This window comes from Scyliorhinus canicula, chromosome 9 (assembly GCF_902713615.1).
Source record: "Scyliorhinus canicula chromosome 9, sScyCan1.1, whole genome shotgun sequence".
NCBI classification, from domain to species: Eukaryota; Metazoa; Chordata; class Chondrichthyes; order Carcharhiniformes; family Scyliorhinidae; genus Scyliorhinus; species Scyliorhinus canicula.
Window position 1 is genome coordinate 70,970,040 of NC_052154.1, and position 14,294 is coordinate 70,984,333.

The following is a 14,294-nucleotide window of genomic DNA, read 5'->3' on the forward strand; positions in this document are numbered from 1 at the left end:
ATCGATCGTGTTCCATATGGTGCTGGTGCTTGCCCCTCAGCCGTCGCTGAATTGGTCCAGGTGCAGCGCCAGTTTTGCTGTTGTTGAACTCCGCAAATCCTGCTCCGGTGTCAACACATAGGGCGGAATTCTCCGCAAGGCCTGACGCTGTTGTGAAACCCGGAGAGGTTCACGACGGCGTCGGAGGCCGCTCCTGGCCCCCTATTCTCCCCCCCCCCCCCCGGGGGGCTAGTAGGGCCGTGCCGTAAATCTCAGGCCGCGGGCCTTGTCACTGGCGTCAGGGCCCGGCGCGCCGAGAATGATGCGGCCGGCGCGCCTAATGACGTCTGCCATACATGCGCAGGTTGGCCGGCTCCAACCCGCGCATGCATGGCTGACGTCACAACAGATGACGGCTCAAACCTGCGCATGCGCGGTTGCCGTCTTCCCCTCTGCTTCCCCGCAAGACGTGGCGGCTTGATCTTGGGGGGTGGCGGAGAGGAAAGAGTGCGTCACTTTGAGACGCCGGACCGACGATTGGTGGGCACCGATCGCGGGCCAGGCCCCTCCCGAGCACGGTCGTGGTGCTCACTCCCTTCTCCGCCCCCCACAAGCCACAAACCAGGTATTGGCGCCATGTTCACGCCGGCAGCGACCAGGTGTGGTTGCTGCCAGCGTGAACCGGTCGGGAACGGCAGGCCGCTCGGCCCATCCGGGTCGGAGAATCGCAGGCTGCCGTGAAAAACGGCGGCCCGCGATTCTCCGAGCGGCGTGTCGCAAAACGTGACACGCCATTTTGGGGGGGGTGGGAGAATCGCGGGCGGTGCCAGAGCGGCCCTCCTGTGATTCTCCCACCCGGCGTGGGAGCAGAGAATCACGCCCCTAGTCTCAGGAACGATGAATCTGGCCCTTTGAGTTTACGATTCTAGTGTGGACCCAGGGCCGGCTCAAGGCACCGGCAACACGGGCAGTCGCCCGGGGCGCCATGTGCTAGGGGGCGCCAGAGACTCGGGTCCCGCGCATGCGCAGTTGGGCCGGTGCCAACCAGCGCATGCGCGGTGGCCACCCTCCCCCTCGGTCCGCCCCCCCCCCCCCCGGCTCGGTCCGCTCCCCCCGCCCCCCCGGTCACCCCCCTCGGGTCCGCCCCCCCGCCCCGCCCTCGGGTCCCCCCCCCCCCGCCCCGCCCTCGGGCGGGTCCGCCACCCCCGCCCCGCCCTCGGGTCCGCCTCCCCGCCCCGCCCTCGGGTCCGCCCCCCCCGCCCCGCCCCCCCTCGGCCCCCCCCCCCCAAAGGGCGCCGAAGTTCAGCTTGCCCGGGGCGCCAGCAACCCTAGGGCCGGCGCTGTGTGGACCCACGATAAAAGAATGCCACAGTTTTAAATGACAGTTGTATGCCAGCATGGGGATATTCCCTTCACTTCAGCAGCTTCAACTTTTACGCGTCAAATATTTCATAAAATATAACAATTAAAATATTTTCTTTAAAAATGGTTTAATCTGCAATGTTAAACATTTAAAAACATTTTAATGTTGCACGTTTAGACATTTATTGTTCCTTTTCCACACACAACTGACATCAGCTTACTCCCTGTACTAGATGTTTTTTTTTCAAAGTATGTCCTCTACTGGTTTGTCTAAGAAATGACAACAGTTACCCAGTCTGGCCAAGTCATGTAAAAACCCCATTTAACTGGGTATGGTCATAAGTAATTTGTAGCTTGTAAGTTCAGAACTCTACCAAAGATGGTAGTGTATCTCACAACAGACATTGTTATTACAATAAAAATGTCCTATCGATGTCTTTGAACCCTCTCAGAGAAGCCCATTCTTGTTTAAAGGCATAGGTTGGAAATCTAAAGGTCTGTGCGCTGAATCAGGGGCACCTTAATCACTGAGCAAATCCCATCTAGTTTCTGGAATTGACTTGGTGTTCGGAATAGTTTCCTAGCAAAATATCTTGAATGATCTCTAAAGCTTCGACGTCATAAATCGTGTCAAAATGGTGTTTGCCAGGAAGTTCCACAAGATGGACGTTATGCTGTTGCTGGTCCTTCCATTCTCTGCACAGAGACAAGCTTTTCATGCACACGGTGTTGTCACCGTCACCATAGACAATCTGTACTGGCTGGCTGGAAGGAAAACCTTCATCATATATATAAGTCATTGGCGTTGGGATGTTTGCACCGTACATGCAGTATACATCCACCCCTGGTGGAGGCAAGTCAGTCAGAAAATCCCTGCTGTGTTGCCACTTGAACCAGCCATCTTCATGTCCTATGTCAGTGAAAAACTTCCTATAGTCATTGTATGTGTAGTTGTAACTTGGTGTGGAAACAAAGACATGGTCTGCTGGCCAGGCCCTTCTGGTAGGAAGTAGCCAATGGTTGGTTGTTGTCGTCCGTTGTTGCTCCCGTATCTTCAGGAGGTCAAGAGCAAGGCCATAGTTGTCCCCTGGAAAGAAGAATTGAAGTAAGAAAAACATAAATGTGAAATCTCCATTCTCTTTTAACGATAATAATAATTTTTTTTAGTGTCACAAGTAGGCTTATATCAACACTGCGATGAAGCTCCTGTGAAAAGCTCCTAGTTTCCACACTGCGGTGCCTGTTCGAGTACACAGAGGGAGAATTCAGAATGTCGAAATTACCTAATAAGCATGTCTTTTGGAACTTGTGGGAGGAAACCGGAGCAACCGGAGGAAATCCACACTGACACAGGGGAACGTGCAGACTCGACACAGCGACCCAAGTGGGAATCGAACCTGGGACAGTACACAAGAAGCTTGACATCATCCAGGATTAAGCAGCCCACTTGATCGCCCCTCCATCCACCATCTTACATACTCTCTCCACCACTGATGCACAGTGTGTACTAAATACAAGATGCACTGAATTCACTCACCAAGACCCCCTCCAGCAGCTTCCTAACTCCTGACATCTACTGTCGAGAAGGACAAGGGCAGATTATGCATTGGAATGCCACCACTTGTAAGTTCTCCTCCAAGCCACTCAACATCCTGATTTGGAATTATATTGTCGTTCCTTCACTGGCAAAATCCTGGAAATCCTTCCCTAACAGCACAATATGGGTTGCAGCAGTTTACAGTGACGGTTCACCACCATCTTCTCCAGGGCAATTAGAGATGGATGATAAATGCTGACCTAGCCAACAATACTCACATCTCATAAACACATAATAAAAAACCATAAATCCATCTGCATGTACAATATGTACAAAGTGATGCTTGCACTTGTCAGCAAAATGAGATGATAAGCTGAGGCCTGGTTGCCAATGTTCAGGTGGATGCAAAAGGACTGAATACACTGTTCAAAGGGCAGCTGGAACTGCACCCAGTCAACATTCACCGCTGATAACCAGATTAACTATTTATCTATCTAACTTCCTGTTGTGGGAGTCTGGCTACATGGAAATTCGCAGCCAAAATAAAATAAGCTACTGTTCAAAATTTTTAGTGAAGCACTCTGGGATGTCAAAGAATGTGAAACGCTTCTTATAAAAGCAAGTTCTTCTCTCTGACCAAGTTTGTTTGTAAGTATGGGTGGAATTCTTCCATGCCCCCTGTGGCGTGTTCATTGGTGGGCAGGGGGGGAGAATTCAGCAGAAGGCCCCAAAATTGGTTTTACACTGGTGTGAAATTCCAACTTGCCTGACATGGCAGACTGGGAACCCTAGTGGAGGCTGGTGTGGAACTGATTTGCATCCTACTGTTAGGATGCAGATTAACACGCGGTGGGTTGCGCAGAAAATCCCACTCCTTATATCCATATATTATCTTCTCATTTGTTTCCTGTTTGGGCTGAGCTTTCTCAGGCTGCCTCTGCTGATGGGGATCAGCCACATGGTTCTTTCTGAAGTATATTCAACTCTTTCCACTGTGCCTTGATAATGATCACTGAACACAGTATCGAGACTTAGCCTGACCACAGAATGCTATTTCATCATGCTAACCTTAGGTTTATACTGTAATGATCTGGCATTAAAGCACATTCTACATTTAGGAAGGACTGGCAAAAAGGAAAAGGGGTGATGGCGCACTGATTATAAGAGATTACATCAAGTATGTTAGTAAGAGAGGATGTCAGATTGGAAAACAAAATGTGGAATCTGTTTGGGTGGAGCTAAGAAACGGCAATGGGTAACAAACATTGGTAGGAGCTGTTTATAGCTATCAAACAGTAATGATAGTGAGGGGCATGGTATTAATCGTGTGATTAAAGAAGCATGTAGCATCGTGGGTGACTTCAAATTGAGTAAATCTAACAAGCACTTGGGCTGTGGAGAATATATTTACAGATTGTGTTCGGGATTGTACGTTGAAGAACTGACTAGAGAACAGACTATTTTAGACCCAGAATTATGTAATGAGAAAGAGTTCATTTATAATCTCGTTGTAAAATAACCTTTAGGGGTGAGCAACAATAATAGGATAGAATTTTACGTTGGGCGGAATTTTCCATTTTCCCCCCCAAAATGTTGTCTCAGGTGGGAAAAGCGGTGTGGAGCCCTTCAGCTATGCTGTCGGCTTTCCCCAAAATGTTTAAAAACACTTTGAAAAACAAATGCTGGATGCAGGTCACATGTTGTTTCAGAGCCTGCCCTGCTGGCAAAATCGGCCTTCCATAAATCGGGCCGCCCTTTAAAAGGATGCCCCGATCTAACAGAACTAAAATTAGAAACATAAATCCATCGCCCCACAGGCTTGGAGACCTCCCCCCCCCCCCCCCCCCCAATGCATTCAGAGAACTCCCACCCCACCCACGCACATGGTGAGCCCATGGACACAGAAAACCCCCCTCCTACACACGCAGGGACCTCCCCAAAGGAACCCCCCCCCCTCAGCAACGTCCCGGCACTGTCCCCAGTACTGCCCCCTTCACTCTGTTTGGGAGGATATCCGAATGTGGAGGGACGATACAGCGGGCAAACCCACATGCAAGGCAGGAACCAATTACATCACTGGCGGTGGGTGGGAGGACAATCACTTCGTAAGATTTTGTCGGCCCGAATCTTGTTCTTCGGCTCTTGTGAGATTTCCTGCCCATAGCAGATAGAGATGGTAAAATTCCTGGCTGAGACATTTGAAAGTGAAATGGTTCAATCTGAAGCTGGGTGTTAATTTTGAACAAAGAAAGTTATGAAAGTATGAGGGGAAATTTAGCTGAAGTAGATTGGGAAAATACATTAATAGGTATGACGTTACAAAGCCAATGGACTGTCTTTAAAGAATAATTACATGGTTTACAGCAACAACACATTCCCTCAAGGCACAAAAACCTAAAGAGAAAGGTAAGTCAACCGTGACTAACAAAAGAAGTTAAAGGGTTGTATTAAGATTTTTTTAAAAAGGGCTATGATGTTGCCAGAAATAGTTGCACATCTGTGGATATGGTGCATTTTAGATTACAGCAAAAGAGGGCCAAGAAACTGAGAATAGAATGTGAATGTAAACTAGCAGAAAATATAAAACTGAACTGCAAAAGCTTCTATAGGTATGTAAAAAGGAAAGTTTTGGCTAAGACAAATGTGGGTCCATCACAGTCCATTTACAATGGGGAATAGAAAAATGGCTGAGAAGCTAAATGATTAGTTTTTGTCTGTTGTCACCGAGGAAGGTACAGGAAATCTCCCGGAATTAGGGATCCAAGGGATGTGGGAGAATTAGGAATTGAAGTAAATTTGTTTTCGCAAGAAGGTTGTGTTGGTGTAAATAATGGGATTGAAGGTTGATAAGTTCACAGGACCTGATTTTCTGTATCCTAGAGTGTTGAAAGAGATAGCTATGGAGGTAATGGATATATTGGTGATCATCATCCAAAATTCTATAGATTCTGGAACAGTTCCTGCAGATTGGAAGGTGCAAATGTCAAACCATTATTTAACAAGGGAGAGAGAGAGAAAACGTCAGTAGCAGGGAAAATGCTAGAATCTGTTCCAATGGATGTGATAAATGGATAAACTTGGATAATAATAATGATCTGACTGGGCACAATCAACATGGATTTATGACTGGGAAATCATGTGCGATGAACCTGTTAGTTTTTTGCGGATGTTACTAACTCAATTGATAAAGAGGAGTTGGTGGATGTTTTATACTTTGATTTTCAGAAGGCTTTTAATAAAGTTCACCACAGAAGGTTGGTCAAGTTAAAGCAGATGAGATAGGAAGTAATATCCTGGCATGAATTCTGGATTGGGTTAACCCTAATTTGGTTGACACGCAGAAAACAGACAGTAGGAATAAACTGTGTGACAATAAGGGTATCACAATGATCAGTACTTGGGCCCCAATGATTTGGATGTGGGGGCCAAATAGAATATTTCCAAGTTCATGGATGACATAAAGCCCATGTGTTGTGAGGAAGATGCAAAGTGGCTTTGAGGGGATTTGGGCAGACTTGGTGCATGGGCAACAACGTGGCAGATGGAATACAATCTGGAAGAATGTGAGGTTATCCACTTTAGTGGGACGAACAGATGTGCAGAGTATTTCTTAAATGCTAAGCGTTTAGAAAGTGTAGATGTACTAAGGGTCCTGGGTGTCCTTGTCAATAAGTCACTGAGAGCTAACATGCAGGTGCAACAAGCAATTAAGAAGACTAATGTTATGTTAGCCTTTATTGCAATAGGATCTGAGAACAGGAATAGTGAAGTCTGGTCCCTTTATCTCGGAAAATATTCTATTGCCACAGAGGGAGTGTAACAGAGGTTCACCAGATATGTTCTTGAGATGGCAGGACTATCCCATGAAGAAGGATTGGAGGAACAAGCCCTGCATTCTCTAGAATTTCAGTGAATGAGAAGTGATGTCATTTATATGTACCAAATACTTAAAGGAATAGACAGAGTAGATGTCAGATAAGATGTTCTCCTGGTTGGGGAGTCTAGAACCAGGGGACACAATGTCAAAATAACGGGGAAGCCATTTAGGACCGAGATGAGGAGAAATCATTTTACTCAGAGGGTTGTGAATCCTTGGAATTCTCTACCCAGAGTCACTGAATATGTTTAAAGCAGAGATTGAAAGATTTCTAAAGACAATTGGCAAAGGAATATTTGGAAAATATGGGAAAAAGGCATGGAGATGGATAATCAGCCATGATTGTGTCCAATGGTGAAGCAGGCTTGATGGGCTGAATGGCCTATTCCTGCTCCTATGCCCCTGTGACACATTCTTATGTGTCCCTATTAATAACTTCTACATCAAGGTCCCCCACAACATGCCACAAACCACTCCTAGATCCACCTCCACCCCATGAAATCCCTTCTCAGAGAAAGTTCTGGAAGATGAGTGACTCTTTTGTATCTGCCAATATTTTAGAAGTATTGGATGCTTAATGAGCATTGAGCGCCACCAGTTTGCTAATCTTCCTATTCACTTTGGGTGGCTGAAGGTTCGCTCTTGTTTTGGGACGAGTCTTCAAATCGCTGAACTGACATCATGTACTTTTCAGATGGAAAATTATGAGTCTGAATTCAACGCATCAGACAGCAAGAAAGAAAGTTAACTCCTTAAAGAAGACAAATAAGGGAGTCAAAATGAGTAAGAAAATGAAAAGAAACAATTGTAAAACAACGGATTGAGGTAGGAAAGCCTATATATTCCGCATAGGAATCGAATGAAGCTGACCCCCTCTCAAAACAAAAAAAAACAGGGGAGTAAAAGTAAATAGAAGATTAGAATACAAGCGAAACAGATGGATTCCTATCGAAAGGGAATTCAGATTTGTCTGTCGCCGTGAGATAAGGCTAACGGTTAACTGTGATATTTGTGAGCTGTGAGAATCTGTGTGTTTTGTTTAACCAATTAATTTTAGTCAAAGCAAGAAGTGCTAACTGGGTTGTATTTTTTATCGTCAGTCATTGTGAGTCCGAGATAATAACTTAAGTGATTTCTGTTGAGATTTCTCTAATGCACTGAAACATTGGAAATTAATATCAGTTTAAAAGAAAGAAAGTGCCTTTACGAATAAAAGTAATTGAATATGAATAAATTTTTAGATTACGTTAAAAGACGTAAATGGCATCATTACAAGTTCTCCACCCCCTAAGGTTCTGCAGGACACATTAACCATTTCAGCAGACAGTTGACCTTTTCTGAATTGACAAAGAAAAATATATTCTCCCCTCCCTGCGGGGCTAGGAGCGGCGCTCTGTAACTCTCGGCCGCCGGGCGGCGCGCCGAGAGTGACACGATGGCGGTGTCTATGTGACGTCAGCTGCGCATACGCAGGTTAGCCGGCTCCAACCCGCGCATGCTCGGCTGACGTCACGACGGCTGACAGCTCGAACCCGCGCATGCGCGGTGGCTGTCTTTCCCCTCTGCCGCCCCGCAAGACGTGGCGGCTTGATCTTGCGGGGAGGCGGAGGGGAAATAGTGCGTCCGATTGAGACGCCGGCCCAACGATCGGTGGGCACCGATCGCGGGCCTGTCCCCTCCCGAGCACAGTCGTGGTGCTCATTCCACACCAGGCCCCCTACAAGCCCCAAAACGGGCATCTCACGCCGATTTCACGATGGCAGCAACCAGGTGTGGTTGCCGCCGTCGTGAAACGGTCGCGAACGGCAGGCCGCTCGGCCCATCCGGGACGGAGAATCGGCGGCCGCCGTGAAAAACGGCGAGCGCCGATTCTTCCGAGCGGGGGAGCGGGAGAATCGCGGGAGGCGCCAGGGGGTCGTGAAATTAGTCGGGGGGGCCACCCGCGATTCTCCCACCCGGTGTGGGGAGCGGAGAATCGCGCCCACAGTCTCTAAGAATAGCTAATGCCTATAAAATCAATCATTGGAAATTGATTTAAATGTGTGGTATTTATAGCCCCCCTCCCAGGGGATGTTTTGCTGCTTCTAAAATACTCTTATGGTGCATCTTGGCCAGCTTTGAAGGATGGGATTCCAGTCCCACCTGGCATAAATGGGGGCTGGGTTCCCAATAATGATAATCATTTGAATGAAGGAACTGTGTCCCTCGAACACTGGTTAGCAAATAGAGGGAAAGAAGCTATCATGCAAGGGGCTAAGAAGCATTTAACCCCCAGAAAGGATGTACCCCACCTAGCTTCACCTTCCCCTATTAGGCAGGCAGACACTCTGCAAATTAGGAGCGGTAATACATTGCATTGATGATGGAATGTTTATAGAACTACTCAAATACGAGCTCACCAGCTGTAAAATTTAATAACTTCTGAGCCTGTGCCCGATCGCTCTGTGTCTGTGTTGTATGCTGGCAACTGAACGCTAACCCTTACAGTACCACTGTTAAAAATTTTTTTTTAAACTGCAGGAAGTCTTACAAAAGGTTAATGACCCTTGGGCACAACTATTAAAACACCTGATAGAGCCCAAACGAGAGAATATAGTGAGCCATTGCATGGCTTGGTATGCTCGTGAGGATGAGCAGGCATACAATTTACAAGCACAATGTCACCTAGAAAAGCAGACAACATTGCATGTCACCCCATTTTTATTTTTCGGTGCTGTGGGATTAGGAATGTTAGTACAGTTGACCCATAGTCAGTTGGACCTCTTTAGGATGGGTTTAACTTCAGAACCCCATTTAACATTGGCCGGAAGACAGCTCGCTAAGGCAAAGCAAATAGGAGAACTGATGAAAGAGGCCAGAGGAAAAAAAAGTAATACAACAGATTGATGTTGAAATAGACAGAGGAAATTGCCTGATAGAGTTTGATGGCAAACAGGAGGGCAAAGTGACCTGGAAAGAGGAGCAATGGCCCGCTACATTTGAAAAATAACAACTTCCCCGAAACAGCCATCATTTACTCCCTTTAGTCCTGGCCCAGGTACTGCCACATTTATGGGCCCAGCATAAAAATCATGTTGGAAAAGTACATTCTGCCCCAGCGTATAGGGTGCAGTTACAGAAGAACGTTGCCCTGCCCTGCTTAAAACTATACATGTTGGCACTGGAAGTAGAAAAAGGGACCCCAGAGAGGGAGTGATCAATGCACTGTTACAACAAGGGGTGCTGAAGAGAACACAAAGTCCCTGTAACACCCCTATACTCCCCATTCCAAAGGTAGGAAGACCCAACGAGTGGTAGTTTGTGCAAGATCTTAGAGCCATCAATAAAATTGTTATCACTATTGCTCCATTGGTGCCGGACACAAACGTCATTTTGTCTTCTAAACCACCAACAGAGGATACTTTCTCAGCCTTTTTCTCCATACTATTGCACCCGGAAAGTCAATATCTATTTGCCTTTACATATCGGAATCAATAGTATTAAAAGAGACTTGGACGAGTGGCAGTTGTCTGCAGGCTCAACATTCCCTCAATACGATGATGATTTATTGATAGCTTCAGAGGGAGGGCTAGTTTGTCAACAGAATACCCTTTTGTTACTATCACATCTGGCAGAAAGAGGGCATAGGGTCTCAATGGACAAGCTGCAATTCTGTCAGGAAACAGTTCAGTATTTGGGATTTCAGCTGCAGCAAGGACAGCGGAGGCTTGGGTCTGAAAGTGTAGCAAGGGTTCCAACTCCACGCATGAAAAAGGAAACCCTCACCTTCCTCAGCATGGTGGGCTATTGTAGGCAGTGGACACCGGACTATAGAGAGATGAACGCAGTACTGCACAAGGCTACCCTACAGGATGCCTCTTCGGTTGTTACCTGGACCCCATAGAACATAGAACATTACAGCGCAGTACAGGCCCTTCGGCCCTCGATGTTGCGCCGACCTGTGAAACCACTCTAAAGCCCACCTACACTATTCCCAGAGAGGGAGCAAGCATTTTGTAACTTGAAACAAGCCATGATTAGCGCCCCTGCCTTGGGACTTTGTAACTTCATCAAGCCCTTTACTCTTTATGTGAATGAAGCAGGGTGATTTGCAACAGGGGTCCTGGTGCAAGAGCATTGAGGAGGGAAAGGACCCCTGGCGCGATTCTCCGCACGCCGGGTGGGAGAATCGCGGGAGGGCTGGGCGAATAACGCCACGCCGCCCTGGCACCCCCGCGATTCTACCACCCCCCACAAAATGGCGTGTCGCGTTTTGCGACAGGCCGCTCGGAGAATCGCCGCTCGCCGTTTCTACTGTGGCCGCTGTGGCTGCTACTGCTCTTAAGCAACTTGGCATACCCTTTACCACAGCACATAGGGCGACTGACCCTTTACCACAGCACATAGGGCGACTGAGTAGTAGGCAAGGGGGGCGCAATTCTCCCAAAGGGAGACAAACAGCCGACGCCGGAGTGAAACCCGGTGTATTTAACTCCGGCATCGGAGGCCGCTCCTCGCCCCCTATCCCCCCCCCCCCCCCCCCCCCCCCCCCCCCCCCCGGGGGCTAGGAGCAGCGGTGCTTGAATTCCGAGCGCCCGGCCTTGACGCTTGCATACCGCAGACGATGAAGTCTCATGCGGCAATAGATTTGCTGATAAAATAGCTAAGGAAGTGGCTCTCAAACTGCAGCCACAACTGCAAGCTGCTGCAGTTGAACTTCCGTCCACCATAACAGAACCAAAGTTAAAACAGGCACAGGAGCAAGCCTCCCTACAGGAGCATCGCTCTTGGCTAAAAGTGGGTTGCTATCAAGACAATCATCAAATCTGGATCCACCCAGATACCCGCGCAGTATGCCCCAGACGTCTGTTTTTGCCACTATGTCACCTTGCCCATGGGCAGGCTCATGTGGGCAAAGGAGGAATGACACATGCCATATGTCAACAATGGTGTGCTCGAGGTATTACGGTAACAATTGAAAAAGTAGCCCGCACATGTATGATTTGTCAAAGGAACAATCAGCTATAGTGGACATGTTTTCCCGGTGGGTAGAGGCTTTTCCAACCAAAAGAGATGATGCTAGAACAGTGGTAAATATTCTGTTAAAGGAAATAATGCTTAGGTTTGGGATACCAATGGGTATTAACAGTGACAGGGGAACTCATTTCACTACCAAATTGACCAAAGCCCTAACAGAAGCCATGGGATTTGATTGGAAATTGCATATCCCATATCAGCCACAATCCTCAGGAATGGTGGAAAGGGCGGATGGAATAATTAAAACTGCAGTAACAAAAGTGTGTCAACAAAATGGGCTGCTATGGCCAGATGCCATACCCATAGTAATGTATGCCCTGAGAGATCAGAGAAATACGGGTTTAACCCCGTGAGAGATTAATGAAACGTCCCATGACAACTGGAACTAAACCCCCAATAACCCCAGCGACAGTAGCCTTAATATGGGCAGCTGAGGCATCACTAAAATATGCCCAGGCCATGTGTGAAACTGCTGGAAAAAAAATTAACATGAAAAGGTGAGACAAGCTCAGTTGCATCCAAAAGAGGGAAATACACACCCTTTAAACCTGGAGATCAAGTACATGTGAAAGCACTAAACAAAGATTCTTTTTCTCCTAGGTGGAATGGACCCTACCAAGTGCTGCTAACAACCCGAACAGCCGTTAAAGTAAAAAAAAAAGCCAGATTGGATCCACGCAACTCGGTGTAAACTACATCATACGGAACATTGAGAGTACTAGCGAAACGCTGACCTGAAGAGAATGATGGCGTTGATGTTTTTATATTATCATATTAATCCAACATCATGTAGAGGGGAAACTGAACACTAACACCTTGATATATATGTCCCACTCATACGCCGAGAGGGTAAATAAATCCAGTTGTTGCGTTTTAACGCAAATTCCCAGATGCTCGGGGGAGGGCATCCCCGTGCGACCCATCCCATTCACCAGTAACGAGATAGCAGAGTGGGCCCTGAGACGGAATGATACAGGGCATGGTGAAGATACACAGGATATGTCAGATTGGAGATCAGCTGAATACAATATGAATTGGTTTAAAGGATGGTGGTGGCCTAGATTTAATGTGACACGCCAGCTGCCCTGTTTGATCCTTCCCAATTATACTGGAGTCCCAAAGGGTAGCATATGCTTTAGGAAACATAAAACATATGGGAACTAACCAGTAGGCACGAGTCAGTGTGACCAGACCTTGAATTGGCAACCCCCTGTGCTCCGCCTTACAGTTAAAGGACTATTCATCTTTGACTGGTCAGTGGTTGAAAATCGAACTAGTGGAGACCCATGGGGAGGGAATCTGATTAGACGAATGATGACTGATAGTAAAGGAAATCTGACCGCATATAACGGCATGTATTTTATCTGTGGACGTAAGGCGTACCCGTGTTTACCAGAAAATTGGGAAGGCTCCTGCTATTGGGGATATGTCATCCCTTATGTACATCATGTTCAGCAATTGCAGGACCATCCCCATCACTGGACGACACAAAGTATTATGACATCAGCACAAATGCTGGGAATAATGATACCACCATTAGGAATAGTCACTAATGCATACTAACTACACAAATTACGAGTCATCCTTGAGCAGGTAGCTAATGACACTGCAGAAGCTGTTAACCAGATAGAAACTGAGATGGTTGCTATAAGAGCGGTTGCCGTGCAGAATAGGATGGCCCTTGATTTCTTGTTAGCTGGAAAGGGAGGCACTTGTGCCCTGATTGGCAGTGACAGCTGCACATACGTCCCTGATAACGCAGAGAAAATTGATAACCTGGTGGATCACATTCCCAGAGAGGTAGCACGCTTGCATGCGGATAGGGGATGGGACTTTGGCTTTGGGTGGTTGGGAACATTAGGACAGAGGATTGTGATTTGGATTCTAATCATCGTTGTAATCCTGATTGTCGTATGGTTACTGTTTAAATGTTGCTCGGGATGTTGTCAGGGCATGGGAGCGAGTATGTCATTGTCTCCGTAGTACCAGCAACTTAACAATCAGGTGCCTGTCATAGAGGGGCAGCAGGGTAGCATGGTGGTTAGCATCAATGCTTCACAGCTCCAGGGTCCCAGGTTCAATTCCCGGCTGGGTCACTGTCTGTGTGGAGTCTGCATGTCCTCCCCCTGTGTGCGTGGGTTTCCTCCGGGTGCTCCGGTTTCCTCCCACAGTCCAAAGATGTGCAGGTTAGGTGGATTGGCCATGCTAAATTGCCCGTAGTGTCCTAATAAAAAAGTAAGGTTAAGGGGGAGGTTGTTGGGTTACGGGTATAGGGTGGATACGTGGGTTTGAGTAGGGTGATCATGGCTCGGCACAACATTGAGGGCTGAAGGGCCTGTTCTGTGCTGTACTGTTCTATGTTCTATGTTCTATACGTCCATTCCCCTTACATTGTAACCCACCCTTTGCTGCTGAGGACACTGTCATGTACTAACAATGTGTTGACCATAAGATCAACAAGGATGGAATTGTAGAAGGGACTTTTGTTGGCGGATTAGCTGCCTTAATACTCTGTATTCATTT

The 14,294-nt window shown here is 47.3% G+C and overlaps 1 protein-coding gene across 2 annotated transcripts in view; it reads right to left on the minus strand.

Annotated features, from left to right (window-relative positions):
• Positions 1-1,450: 1,450 nt before the first annotated feature.
• lcat (lecithin-cholesterol acyltransferase) overlaps positions 1,451-14,294 on the minus strand; it is a 32,216-nt gene continuing 19,372 nt past the window's right edge. For both annotated transcript variants that reach the window (XM_038806889.1, XM_038806890.1), the window contains exon 6: positions 1,451-2,428. In XM_038806889.1, the coding sequence (XP_038662817.1) occupies positions 1,884-2,428 (545 nt within the window). In that variant the 3' untranslated portion in view covers positions 1,451-1,883. The remainder of the gene's footprint in view (positions 2,429-14,294) is intronic.